The sequence below is a fragment of the Plectropomus leopardus genome, chromosome 3, assembly GCF_026936395.1.
Source record: "Plectropomus leopardus strain MGB_pleo_1.0 chromosome 3, ASM2693639v1, whole genome shotgun sequence".
Taxonomy (NCBI): domain Eukaryota; kingdom Metazoa; phylum Chordata; class Actinopteri; order Perciformes; family Serranidae; genus Plectropomus; species Plectropomus leopardus.
In genome coordinates this window covers 12,041,224-12,056,514 of record NC_142178.1, presented here as the reverse complement: position 1 = coordinate 12,056,514, position 15,291 = coordinate 12,041,224, and the positions used below count along the sequence as shown (strand labels likewise).

Below are 15,291 nucleotides of genomic sequence, written 5' to 3'. Positions count from 1 at the left end.
GAAAATGTCAAAATTTGACGTCCGAAAAATAGCCCAAACTACTTTGTATAGCATGTAGAGGTATCTTATAGTATACCTTTTAGAAAAAATATCCCCCAAAGGCCCCAAAACCTGTAAAATAGCACATTGAAATGACCAAAAACAGCTGAAAACAGTTGAAAACCGCCTAAAATAGCGTGCCGAGACACGCCATAGCATAGAATATTGAATGAAATGACATAAGCACCAAAATATCGTATGTCGAAAAAATGAAATGCCATACTATAGTATGGCGAAAAATGTCAATGTGATTTCGAGACACATAATAGTATAGAATGTCTGAAGAAACGTCCAAAAACATCATAGCATAGGATGTCGAAAAAACGTCCGAAAACCACATAGTATATAACAGCAGTTCTCAACACTTTTTCTGTAATGATCGCCCTCTGAAGTATTTTTTTCAGCCAAGTACGCCATGACCAGCGCAAAACTTTTTTGGTAGGAAAAAAAAAACGAAAGAAGTACAACACAGCGCTGTGCCATCAGCATCAAAGATTCAAAGATTTGAAAAAAAAAAAACATTTTAAACATTTCAAATGTGACGAATCTGTGACTAAATTCATAGTGAATCATTTCTTTTGCCATCATGCAATTTCTTAATGCACAAGAATTTTTAAAAGGCATTACTTAAATGAAACTGAATATTGAGTATAAAATTCAGTTCATTCAAATTTTGACTCTACTTTTTATAACATTATCATGTTTTAGGAGTAATGCACGACTGCTATTTTTTAAAATACATTTTCTTAAATTCACATGTACCCCTCGGAGTACCTCTAGGTACCCCTCGGGGTATGTTTAAAATGAGGTTTTTCAAATCTTTGAAATTTGACAGTGTTTTTCAGTGGTAAAACACAGCGCTGTGCCATCAGCATCTGATTTATTCATTGTACATTGACATTGTAACTGAAAAACACTTAAATTTAAAATACGTTTAAAAATATAAAATAATATGAAGTGCTGACATTTTATATCCAAAAGGTCAAAGGTGAACTTCAATGTGACATCATAATATTCTGCAAAAACAGTTTTTCTTTACCTTTATTCATTGTCATATCTCAGGGAGTTGTAACTCCTTGAGGATGATTATACCTGTCCCCGGCATAAGTTTAATGTCGTCTTTTGACCAAAATGACCAAAAGCTGTGACTAATACCTGTTTTGCTGTCAGCAAAGAAATACTTCACCTCAGTGCCTAAAAATCAGATGCAGCTAATGTTTCACAAATCAAATTACAGACAGCTTGTTTGTCATCATTTATTTAATTTATTCTCAATCAAAAACACTCCAGCAGAATGTTTGATCCAATAATAGAAAAATTACAGACATTTGTCTAATGGAAAAATAGATCTCTCTGTGAATAAAGAATCAATCATTCAATCTTCAGTGTGCATGAAAAAAAAACAACATAAAATCCCCCTGACTATTTTCCCTTCACCATAAACATTTAAACAAATGAGACGACAACAATTGAGAAGCAGCAGGTAAAGACAAACACGGCAAATCATCGGTTTTCTTTCTTCTTCTCTTCGGGTTGCTGACGGGACGAACATCAGGTCCTTTTTCATCTGAAAGTTTGTCCATCTGATTGAGCTCATTTGGATTTTCAATCACAACATCCTACATGGAGCAACTGGATTCAGGCTGAAAGCTGTCACTCTTATGGATTCTCCTTAATGAAAAACTGGAGACGTAAAGCGAAGACGTGGCACCATGACAACAGTATTAACGGTTTGTAAAGTCAAAACAGTACTGTGCCACAATTACACCGATTTTTCTGAAACAAGGACAGATGTTACTATCTTCAGTTTGTCTGTTGTGTCTGCTTCTATGAGTATTCTTAACGGTGACGAGAATGTTCAAATGAGAAATCAGTGAATGCACCACCAAATTCAAACCACCAGGAGGCAGCACAGTCAAGGCACGTCAAACAGTTGAAAGGACCACTGCATCACTCACAAGAAGCCGGAGTTTGCATAGAAAATAAAACGTATGAAAGTGGTCAGTAGCACTCTGTGGCGTAAAAAGAGCATTATTTAGATATGTGGTTCCAAACCAAGATAAATCTGAGGGATCACAATATGTTTTTCTTCGTATTTTCTGTAAGGTTTTCCATCTTAGGGCCCCTAAAATGTTTCAAATGAAACAATGTCAGCAGGAAAAATCTTTCTTTGGTTGAACGAGTAGACTTCATTTTAAAGGGTCGTGACCCCAAACAGTTAACAAACGCTGCGTTGAAAGAACAGTACGTCGACTTTAACAGTCAATAATAAAGTGACCACAGGTTTTGATGCCACAGACCACATTTGCCCTCTAAAACGACAGCAATAGCGAAGCGTGTCTTCAAGTACTGTTTCCATCTGATATGCTTGTAGCTCGTCAGCTGAATTCCTGTTGCAGCGTCCTTCACGAGTAAATACAAATTAAACCGACTAAATGAGTTAAATGACAGAAAACCGACCCTGATGTCCCATGAAGGCTTTAAAGCGGCGTTGGCAACAGGATTACATTGTGCAAAAACATGTTTAAAAGAATATATTTTTAGAATAAATTAATTTTGGTCTTTCACAAGTCTGATCTTTACAGTGTCAAATAACTGATTCAAACAAAACAGAAAACACAAAAAAAGAGGTCAGTCAAATGGTTTGATTATGTTGATGCCTGTAACTGCCAATGTGTGTGTGTGTGTGTGTGTCTGTGTGTGTGTGTGTGTGTATTTTCACTTTGAGGTGAAATGGACAGGAACATGTCCTCCTCTCTTTCCCTCAGCGTCAGGACAGTTTGCTAATGCTCCCAAATGATTTCTTGTGGTGAGGAGGAAGACTAAGGGCGCCCTGTCAGGAACACAACGCCGCCTTCCTCATGCAGCATTTAACAAGTCGATATCTCCCCCCTCTCTTATCCTCCTCCCTCGCTCCTCATGTTCTCCCTTCACTCATCAATGTGCTGTTTTAACCAGCTTGAACCCTCGAAAACTCTCACTTAAGGCCACTCAGAGTTCATTTCACTTCGACTTGGACAGAGAGAAACGGATTTCTTTGTGTCCACATCTGATTTCTGTAAAATGAACAAAACAAACGTCTGAAGAGATTCGGGTTGCTATTAAAAACACATTTAAAATTCTGACTTCACCGCCCGTGTCGGTCAAAGCCTTAGTCATCCTTTCCTCTACGTGTCTTCAAGCTCAATGGTAAGGACACCTAGGTGATGATCAGTAACAAACCTTCCATAGAGACACCTGTGTGCATGTGTGTGTGTGTGTGTGTGTGTCTGAAAAGCAGCTGAGTGGTTAAAGGGGACCAATTATGCTTTCCCTTTTTTTCTTTCATATTTATAATTTTACATTGCAGTCATTTCCCAGATTTAGCTACATACTAACATCGAAATATATAATCTCAGAGTTTTTAATTTTCCACAGATTTCAGGTCGTATTCCTACTGGAGAATATATATGGTTTTATTGATGATTCCTTGTCTCCTCTGTTATCGTCTTTCCCCCAGCTGCAATAAAGACCAATCAGAGCAGACTGGGCTTTTTCGGGAGGAGGGGCTTAAAGAGACAGGCACTAAAACGGAGCCTTCTCAGACCAAATGTAAATAAATGTGTATTCAGGCAAACAGTATGAGGAAACCTCAGCATTTTCTGACCACTGAAGTCTGTAAACATGTTCTAAAACACACGTATGAACCTGAAAATGAGCATAACAGGTCCTCTTAAATGCAGAGGCGGATGGATGAAAGCAGAGGAGAAAGTATAAGAGGAGTGGTGTTATGGGATGGAGGGATGCAGCCTTGGTCTCACACTGAGGCACTAAAACACATCAATCACCCGTCCACAGAGCTGCAGGAGCCACTGAACACTTTTTCACAGTTACCATCAGTCGGTGATGTTCAGCACGTTCCAGGAGGTATTTTGCTCAAGTTTGGTCTTGTAATCTACTTTTTCTGGGGCACCACTTTGTGTGTCTGTACTTCAGTTGGTGATTTCACCAATTAATCACATGAACGGGATACCAGACAGGCTGATTAATGCATTAATTCACTCAATAAAAACCCTCAGCATTTTCTCTTCTACCGCTAATGGTATCTAGTCATGCAGATAGTTTTGGTTTTATTTGAACAGATTTCAGTGTCTATTTTTGAGATTTCTGTATTGATACTAATAAGGGGGTCAATCTTACTTTGTTTGTAATGCAATCAAATATTACATGTTTTAGAAAAATCCACAAGCAACATCTCTTTCCATAAAAAAAATGTTCTCCTGTTCTCTCTGTATGATCCACAGAGCTCACTGTAAACAGCTTCCACTTTCTTCTTTTTACATAAATAGTCCTGATATAATCTACTCACAGTGAAGTCTGATGACTCTCCAAAGCTTTGAGCACAAAATCTTTAGATATTTCAAAGCCCGTTCACGTGTGAAACAATTACCAGTAATTGCTGTCGAAATCTATTTAAACCTCACATAAAAAGTGTGACTAGAAGAAGCTAAACTGAAAGAGAAAGAAAGATTAAAATGGCGACGTTCAATCTAATGAATCCACCACCAGGACGACATGAATGATGGAAATATCATTGTAAATGCATTTCCCGAACAGAGTGATTTTTTGTCACTGTTACCATTTAATTTTACAAATCCTCAGGACCCCTGGATCCCGAAAGGCGATATTTTTCGTCCTGTGTGCTTAACATAAAAAATAAATTAAATTTAAAAAATCACCACTGGGGAGTTAAGGGGCTCGTACAAATCTCTTCTCTCTTTAAATTAAATTTTAAAAGTTATATTTACTGCTGTTTCATGCTGTCTGGCTCGAATTACAATTTTTGAGGCTCTCTGTGTTCAATAAACAGTCACAAAGCCTGACTTCCTCTGTTAAAACCAGAGCAGTGACAGCGCCGTTTACTGCATCACACACACGCACTTACACTCTCTCTCTCACACACACACACACACACACACACACACACACACACACACACACACACACACACACACACACACACACAGAGTCTCCAAAGCACTGCAGAGGAACCATGAAGGCATAAATTCAAACTATTGCTGTTGCAGAGGAAGCTGTAATTCAGGCTGATTCGTCAGCTTCAGTGCAGAGAGGAAATCCTCCCCTTGCAGCGATAATAAAGATGACATACGGGAGGCTCAAGACGGTGACTGATTTACTTTCCACGGCGGCCAAACACTTCATCATGACATGATGAAACGTGTGCCTATTTGATTTGTAAATTGATGCCAACATATCTACAGTAAGCTCAGTCGTGGCTACAGAGTCCCATAGAGTTCAATATTTAAAAGAAAGAAAAAAAAGGGGTAATGGAATTGTGAAACAAACCTAAGCGCATTATTGTGAAATTCTATCTTGTTTCTTCACACAATAACAGAGTTTATTGCAGGTCGTTTTTACTTTACTTTAAAATGCCCATTTTCATAAGGATGTTAAAAAGTACAGAACCCCATAAGTCCTGAAACAGATTTTAAAATTTACGCCAACATGTTAACTATATAAAAATCCAATTTAGAAAAGGTTCTGGCACAATATCAGATTTTCATGACACAATAATTGTGGCCAAAAAAGTTCACAATAATGATATTTTTGCAATATCCAAAGAAAATTGTGCGTTTTGTCTCTTTTAGCAAATTAAGTGTAGGGCCGGAGAGAGTCTGTAACAGTAACTGAACAAAATCATACAAAAAGAGTAATTATACATAATTAGAAAGAAAGAAGGCACCCGGATAACACTTGGGAAGAAAAATTGAAATAGAAAAGAAATGGAAATGATTTAAGAGGTGCTGGATTATTTTCACAATATTCCCATATGTGTATCAATGCATATGCGTATTGTTATACCGGTATGTCATGACACCTCGATTTCAAGACTTCGGGTGGCTCTTAAAAAAGTCTTTGCCCCCTGGTCATATGTGATTGGCTGTCTGCTTAAACACAAGAGTTCGTCTTGACTGACGGATAAAGACACCTGCCATAAACGCTCTTATTGTGGAAAGAAGCGGGATGAAAAAACAATCTGAAAAATGTTTTTGGTTATTTTACAGTTTCATGGTCATATTATGTTTCTCTTCTGTTATTATTAATAATATTATTTATTTTCATAATGTCTGACCTATTTATTTTTTATATTGAACACTTTGGGCCCCCATATATGGCACTTGTTTTTCTTAATATTGCAGTATTTTCTACCGAAATGTTCTGTGTACCGATGAGAGGCAAATGTAGCAGATAACAGTGAGTGAGTCATACTTCCATTGCTTTGCTCTTGTACCTGGACATTTCTGATTCGAAATTCTAAAATCTTTTATTGGGCCTTTAACAGCAGAGATGACCGCTGGTGTTTGTTCATCCACTGATTAACCTCCCCAGGCCTCTGTGCACCTCTGCCTGCAGCGGTCCATACTCCACCACCTCTCCATCTACTGTTATTATCCCTTTGGGAGATAATGGCTCCAGTCTGAGGGCCCGCACCTTAGTGTACACTAAATGCTGACAGTTAGTAGCAAGATGCGTTCCCTTCTCCATAGCTAGGAACAGCCTCAGCAGCGCAGTACGTGATATTCCCGCTCTGACGTAGAATAGATGGATGACTCCGTCATCTGGCGCAGCGCCTGGTGCTGCCAGCAGGTCCTCAGCCAGATGCGACTGGTACATGGCCAGCATGAGGACAAAGTCTTCCTCCGGCACCACGACCCAGTTGCTGGGCAACTGCTGGTCCAGAGGCAGCAGCAGGGTGTCAGGCGGGCCAGGGAGGGATTTGGTGGCGCTTCGAGAAGGCGTGCTCTCCGTCCTCCTCACTTTGAGGGAGTTGTTTGAGTGGCAGGAGTTGTGGAAGGTGTTCTGGCTGGGAGCATCTCTGGTCAGTCGAGAGGCCTGAGCCAAGCAGGAAGCCTGATTGTTGCAGTGCAGCATCATGTTATTTCCTAAATCCTCCTCCTTGCTGCAGTCCTCAGTGGCGGGCAAGTAAGCCAGCTTGCCCTTGTAGACGCGTAGAGAAGCCAGCCGCACCAGCGTGCCAACTGTGAACCGGGCCGCTCCAACGTGACGGTACTTCTCGCTCTCTATGTCCACATCCGCCACAAAGCCCCAGGCTAGTGACAGGAAGGAAAAGAGACGAGGGCCGGAAGAGAGATGGATGGAGACTAGGTCCATGCGAGCCACTAGTCCTTGACAGAGTAGAAAACCACAGCTGACCAGGAGCTCCTCGCTGGACACAGGTGAGGCTCTGGAGGAGAGATAAGAGTTTGTCATAAGAGCTGGGCTTCTTGAAACAATGTGAGGTCATCTCATGCTGCCTTCAAGCGATGTCTGAACTATAGAGATCTGAGGCTGTGCTCATGTAATTGGCATTCAAATCATACCTTAATAAAAAATGCAATGGCTTAAAATGACTCTCTTACATCCTTCTGTATGTGTAAATTAATGTGTGTGTCTTCATGTGTTTATGTGCTCTCCTTGGAAAGATATTGTATTTCTAGGCTAGATAAGACATACATGTGAAAAAGCACAGACAGCTGGTACAAGTGATGCCACAACTGGTTAATAAATTAATAAACAGGGCTGAGAAACAAGCTTCGATAACTGATCAAAGAGTGTTGAATATTAAAAGCTGGCACTGAGCATTGGTCAGATTTGTTTATTTATTCTTTGATCTTGTATCTCTTGATCTACGACAGAAAACTTTTCCAACTTTTCAGCATTTAACACTGATGCATGAGCAGTTTGACTTAAATGGGGAAAAAAGACAAAACTTTTTATATCATGTTTGTATTCTCCAAAACTACAGAGAATAAAAAGGACTGAGGTTTAAAGTTCATTCTTGACAAATCAAGAAACAGTTCAGATAACAGCCTCATCACAAAATCCTTTTAGGTGTTGTGGAGCTTTTGACTTACGAGTCACATGATCTTCATCAGCAGATGTGATGAATTTGATCAAATTTAATTTTTTTTCTGAGCACAGAGGTCATTGAAGGGCTTGCTCTGCTTATGAAAATCACATGATACGATCAAAACCTCTGAACCGCACTTGTTTTTCAATACTGAAAAAATAAAAATAAAAATTGTTTAATAGTGGGTACTACAACTTTTTAGATGATTCTGGTAATCCATTGGGTCTGGTTGTTAAATAATTTAACTGTCCACACATCCCAACCTTAACAAGACGGCTATATGGTTGCTTCTCCCGAACGTGGGCAGCACTGCATTTTGAATCTTTGAATCTTGGCGTGGATAACTAATCTGGACAAAGCTGATCAGATTGATGGATGAGAGAAGAAACAGAGTGCAAAGTAAATGAAAGCAAACTTCTAGACCTAGTACAATGAATGATTAAGTCTCAGTTTTACTGGGCCTGATGTTCTACTGCTCCGTTTGTGACAACAGTACACTTGGCGCTCTGAGAGTGTGGTGCAGTGAATAACCACACAGTTAATACACTTCAATTGTGCTAGAAAATTATTTGCTGTCCACCACAAATAAATGAATGTGTGGGAAACCCTGCGAAATCCAGTAGGAGAATGATGCGGTAGATACATGTACTGTATATAGACAACAACCAATAATTATAAGATGCTTGATTCACATGTTTTGAGTATTCCGCTGCTACAAAATAGTATTGATTTGATGTGAAGCTTGATTTCATCAGCTTTTAGGCTGTTTTCAGGGTGTTTTCAGTCAATATATCTGACTAAATGCACTTGAGTGTGTGACAGGTTGTGTCACATGTTTGAATAAGTTATTTTGGACCAACAGCCCAAAAACCATTTATTTTTTTTATGATATAAAACAGAAAAATGCAGCCAATTCTTACATTTAGAGCTTTTTTTTCATTATCAAACAGCAAACTGCTGAAAAACTTCCACCCTACAGCAGCTGTCTAGAAGGAGACACAGTCAAGAAACTAGCTTCAAAAATACCTATAAAAACAAAAAGGTGCACTTAATATTTTTGGGTTAGGAAGAAGTGGGTCAAGGCTTGTGCGTGTTTTGGGGAGTGAGCCTTAAGAGGAGTGTTATACAATAGCAGGGTTACTGTGACCTTATTGTGAGATCATAAAAACAACAGAAGAGAGTGAGGAGGGTAGATGAGGAGGGTGGAGGGAGGCCCATGGAGCTGTGAAGGGAGTACGTCGAGGGTGGGGCAGTAGGGTGAGTCAGGGTGGGGGGGGGGTTCATTAAACCAGGAGGCCCAGCGACAAATCTTGGAGGTGGGACAGAATCAGCTTACGGGCCCTCAGACATGACAGGCCAGTCAGACAACAAAGACAACCCCATCTGGACGAATGGAGACAGGGGGTTGAAGGTCATGAAAAGACCCCTAACACACACACACACACACACACACACACACACACACACACACACACACACACACACACACACAGACACAAGCATACACACATGCCTGCTGTTCCCACCCACAGCCAATTACAGTGAGGACAGGATGTCTCAGTGGAGTTCAATGGCGTTGGCCTTGCAGATATCTCCATATTCATCATGCTAAATTTATTCACCAGTCCGACTATCCAAACAGTCTCATCTACATTTCCACCGCTCTGTTTCTTTCAAATCATTGTCTGGTAGAAAGGTCAAAAAATAATATGGTCTACAACCTCACCTGCTGCAGCTGACAATCAGTTGTGGAAAGTAACCAAGTATGTTCCCATTTCATGCTACTTCATACTTCATATTGTACCCCATGAAATTTCAAAATGAAATATTACACATTTTTCTGTTTGACAGCTGTAGATACTTTTCAGATCAAGATTTATGTAAGTATGAGTGCACATTCAGCAACTAACATCCTGACAAGACAGTACAAAACCCTGTTAAGCAGTTATAATGTTCTCCATATTTGCTATCCATCATGTAGTGTGTTAGCATTTAATAAGCACACAACACAGGATAGCCTCGAGCTGAGGCTGAAGCAAAAGTATAAGACAAACTGAAACTTTGACCTGATGGTGGAACCCAAGGGATCATGAAAACAAAAGCACAAGATGCCAAATTTAAGCCTCCTGTGGGGCAAAAACGGGAGCTGACCAAAGGTTGGAAATTTTTGTGGACCAATAGACAGACCGACAGAACAACCTATAGAGTTGCTGGTCGCAGCTATAAATTAGTATCTATTTGGGGCCTCTTGACATATATTCCAGATGTTTATGAAGCCCTCGAAAGAGCCATTCTCTCTGAATCTCTCAGATTTTACATCAATACAAATCCAAACTTTCTCTTGTTTTGACCTCTTTACTACCCCATTAATCTTTTCATGACCACTCAGATTTATCTTGTGACCGTTTGGAGGGAGCCTGACCCTTAGGTTGGAAACCACTGGATTAAAATAACTAAATGTTTAATACTAGCTGGACCAGCTACAACAAAAACATGGTAATAATGTCATATGAAACAATATATCAGTCACAGGGAATACTTTTTAGCTGAGTGAGTACTTTTTGCTACGGACACTGTTTGAAGAAACACTGAACATTATAACCTTCATGATGGTTGGTTATATTGCAGTCCTGCTGCAATAGACTGCAGTAGGTTTAAACACTGTTGGTGTACCTAATGAAGTGGCAAACCAAGTTTAAATAAGCTCCTTATATACCTCTCCATGTATTTTTAGTGTTTCTGCAGTATCTGTAAACCTCCACGGGAGGGAGACTCTCGCTCACATCAAAGTGTCATACCTGTCACTTCAGAAACCGTCAGTTGTTCGATGATGTTTCAGCTCGTGCTCATTATGTTTGTGTACAGAAACACATTAAACCCTCACTCAGCGAACCTGTTCACTGCATTGCATAATACCAGATATGTTCTAGCTGTCACTCGTTTGATCCACGTAGCCTCAGTGAACCCTTCATTCAGCTGGGAATAATACCAGATATACTCTGACCACAGAGCCACTGCAGGACAGCCTGCAGCAGCCAGAGAGAGAGACAGAGAGAGAGACAGAGAGAGAGAGAGACAGAGAGAGAGAGAGAGAGAGATTTTCTGGATGCCCCTGGAGTGCGAGAGGAGAGTAAACAATACAGAGTCTGGTCCCTTCCTCTCATTGTTGCTGCCGCTCTGGCTGGAAGACCATTGTTTGATGAGAAGCTGATTGGCAGATGCGGTGGAAGTGATGAATGAATGTGGCTCTTTGGTGAAGACAGAACCATCAGTGGGAGGTGTTTTCTTTCATTTTATTTTATGTCTTTATTCAATTCATCCTATTTTAGACAGGGAAAACTACAGCACAAAGGCTTATATAAAGGATAAGCAAAAATAACCAAATACATGGGATTCAAAATGACAGATTACAAAATAAATAAAATAGTAAAAGGGCAAGATAAAGTCCAACGTGACCTACAAAAACAGTAGGAGCGGCTTAAAGAGGAAGAGCCTTAAAGCATTTCATGAGATTTTTAAATTCCGCACGAGACTTTAGAGGAGAAAGGGCAAAGTATTTAAACAGAACAACAGAACGCAGGCGAATTTATAAAGCCAGCAATACAAGAAGTAACATCTTCATAAAACCAACTACCCACACTTGAATACTGAGAGGGAAGATCAATGTGCAGTTAAATAATATTCCATGACACTGTCACGGCACAGAGCATTTCCTGCACAACAAACCGTGGAGCCATCAGGGGTGTCACAAAGGATAAAAAGGTAAACAGATGAGGGGATAATATAAAGCATTTTAAATCTCTTATGCTCTCTCAAACTCCCTTTTTTGTCCTTAGCAATGGTAGCAACATGGTGTCCGTGGATGCAGCCCGTTGGCATTCCGAAGTTGTCAAAGAGCCGCTTTTACGGTGCTTTTGGTGTAAGATCCCGATGCCAAAAGCCACCTTACCTGCCCACATGATACACCGCTGGACGTCATGGTAAGAATGTGGCCGGATGGGGTATAATTATGCACCGACGGATGGCTGGATGGTGCCTGCCAATTCCAAATGAAACACGACAGGATGGTGTCAAGTTGAAACGCTGCCAGTAACAACGTCATATAAGGAGCACAAGGTAGCCTAGGGTGGGTTGATGGGGTGGGTATGGTTCCAAAAGCCCAAGACTTTCATGCGGGATTCTTGTGTTCGCTTCCCATCTGAATGGGAAGTTGGTGTTTTTTTACACTTTACCATGAGCCTCCTTCCCCTAATCCTAACCATCCGGGCCAGCATGTGTGTTTGTTGACATTCCAGGATTGGTTGCAATGTGCTTTCATTGCCGAAACATAACTATGTGTAGCATTATTTTGCCATGTGCATTTGCTGACATCACAGCAGCAGCGTAATACATAGACATGGAAGTCCAGTGCAAAGCGGCGATATGTGACGACTTGAGATGAAAATACGTTGTTGGATGGTAATTAGTAATGAGAATACTGGTTCTTTTAAGTAACTTGTATCGTGCTGTGATGAATCCTAATGACTGATATTCTTTGACATTTCTTCCAACACCATCATCAGGTCTGAGTCTCAGTTTGTCCAGTAATTTGATTTATGACAAAACACCTTCAAAACTAACATTCACACCAGCCTCAGGTGCACTTTGTGTTTTGTGCTAATTCAAATTTTAGCATGGTAACAATCTAAACAAACATGGAAAACATGCTAAACATCAGCATTTTAACACTGTCATCGTGAGCATGTTGCACTGCTAGCATTAGCAATTAGCTTAGAGCAGCTCCGCACAGCTCTTACTACACACTCATACAGAACATAACCCGAATTTAAGAAGTGGCTCATACAAATGTTATATACAAATGTTTGATATTTGAATTGCTCGTTATAGAGACGACTGAAGGTCTATAATAGAAGCCATAGAGATTGAGTGGACAAGGAATTTATTTCTATACATGGCAGAAGTTTCTCCACCTCTGAGTATGATCAGGTGCTGTTATTGTTCATTGGTTCATTGGTTCTTTCTTTCTGTCCTTCAAGTTCTCCTGTCTGTTCTTTGTTCTGGCTGAGTGAACTCCAAACAATCACTCAAATGAGCAAATCATTAATAATTAATAGATGAGTGGAGTGCATTTTACACTGCCAGAAGGCAAGCCCATGTGTGTCTGAAGCTCAGTTCTAAAAAAAAGATACTTTTTATATATATATATATATATATATATATATATATATATATATATATATATATATATGTGCTTAATGGTTTTTAATCATTACATCTTCACACAGTTGTTGTGTGTGGCAGACTTAACACCACAGAAAAAAATACCTGTCATAGTTGAGATCCTGTTCACCATCAGCAATACTGTCTAAATCCCACTAAAGTCTAACAGATTCAGGGGGATTATGGCCTTCACATACGGCATGTCCTTGTCTGCAGAGCTCTAACTGTTCATTCTGCACAGGAGAATAAAAATAGACAAAACTGCTTTTATCGACAGCTGCTTTAGTTTCCACAGGTTGCTCTGTCTGATGGGGGATAGCCTGATATTTCTGGAGCACCGATCACGCAGTTTGTTCTGAATCTACCCTTTGTTTAACTGGATTTGAACCAGACTTATTTTTGTGCAGTGTATACATACTGTGTGCATGCAAATTAAACTCACAACACTGCGCCTGGAATGATGAGGCCCGATTCAGCATGCAACTTGCCTGATGTAAGGCAGTCAACTCGAACTCGGTGCAGTGGGCGGATCCAACGGTCTGGATCCAAGTATGCTACCCAACTGCTTAGACTGGTTTCTGAAGAGCTCAGAGCTGTGAGTTAGTCATGATAGAGTAATGATGCTACAATGTGGCAATTGTTCCCAAAGCTTCAACACTTGTAATAAAGTTAAGGGCTCCAACTACTCATTATATTCAAAGTAATCTGCAAATTATTCTCTGGAGCTGGAACCAGCAAATGGCTGGCATTTTAATATTCATGTCGAATGACTTATCAATTAATTACTGAAGCTCTGCTGTGGTAAATTATTTCACGTCACCCAGCCAGAGAATTGATGTGTGTGTGCAGCCGTGACAGACACAATTTCATAATCACAAAAACTTTTTCTAAAGCGTGGGGCGTATCAACATGCGCCGTGTCACTGAGGATTCCTCATGTGGCTCACCTAGAGTAGTGATGTATGGATGCAGCCAAGGCGTTGCCTGATCCACTAGGTAGGATGCCCAGCGGAGTCCGGATGGCTTCCTCCCAGTCTGGTCTCTCCAGCAGACCATTTATCACCTGAGAGACGAAGAAAATACAGCTTTGATTAGGAGGACAGAGAGAAAAAGATGTTAACTAATCAGTGTGTTCTGGTGCATAGTGCTCTGTCTCAAACTTCAGTGCTTTTATGGTAGGGACTGACGTGACTGAGAAACAAAAATATTCTTAGTCCAGTTTAACCATTTTTAAAGTCATTTGTCTGACATTAATGTTTGTATCCAGTCATAGTTCATGTACTGCTGCTCGTTTTAAAACCTTTGAAGACAATTTTTTCTACAAAAATCTTTTTTTTTCATTAACATAAGAAGCAGTAGAAGCTTCAGTTGTGATGACAGAAGTGTGTTATGTTGACTTTTAGTATCCCTATGTAAACCCACAGAGTGAGTGTGTGTGTGTATGTGAGTGTGTGTGCGTGTGGATGAAAATATAGTGTACACGTGCAGGTGTCTGTCTTAACCTCAAATAGAAGTCCATCTCCGGACATGATGACTAAAGCGTCCCACTGTGACAGGTCAGCCTCCTTCACAAGTTCCCGGGCGTGGTTCTGCCGTTCTGCAAAAGACACACACATAAATATAAAGTGTGTGTTCATGTGGGTGCGTCTTTCCTGTATAAGAAATTTAGAAAGTGAGAGAAATTTGTTCTTTCCGTTTCCTCCCTCCAGAGAGAGGTTAGAGGTCATGGTCAGCTCTAATCGAGATGTGAGAAATTAGGTGTTTCGCTTGAGGACATTTCCACGGGTATTTGCTATCAGAAGCTTAAGTTACCCATGTCACAAAAACGTATGTCTTATTTAAATAATGACTAAAACAGATCTCAGGTAGCCGAAGAGTCCTCCTTGTAATCTGCTTTCCTTCTTCTCTCCAGTTGCCAAATTAAAGTATCACCGTGGGAGGGAAAGCTGATATATGGTCTTAAATGAAGCGTCTACCACGCTACCAATTAGATTAGAACAACTAAATTACCCAGGAGCACACCATCAGATTAATCTGTGGCTGAATGATCTGATAAAGTGGGGCCTTGGTGACAGCTTAATGACAGCAGAGGAACTTTTTGAGAGATTCTCTGTAAGGATA

At 40.2% G+C, this 15,291-nt stretch overlaps 1 protein-coding gene across 1 annotated transcript in view; it reads right to left on the bottom strand.

Annotated features, from left to right (window-relative positions):
* Positions 1-1,281: 1,281 nt before the first annotated feature.
* Positions 1,282-15,291, bottom strand: part of LOC121942104 (sphingosine kinase 1-like) — a 48,902-nt gene continuing 34,892 nt past the window's right edge. Inside the window, exons 3-5 of the mRNA XM_042485205.2 lie at positions 14,673-14,767; positions 14,118-14,233; positions 1,282-7,285 (exon numbers count right to left, since the gene is read on the bottom strand). Coding sequence (XP_042341139.2) covers positions 6,406-7,285; positions 14,118-14,233; positions 14,673-14,767 — 1,091 coding nt within the window. The 3' untranslated portion in view covers positions 1,282-6,405. The remainder of the gene's footprint in view (positions 7,286-14,117; positions 14,234-14,672; positions 14,768-15,291) is intronic.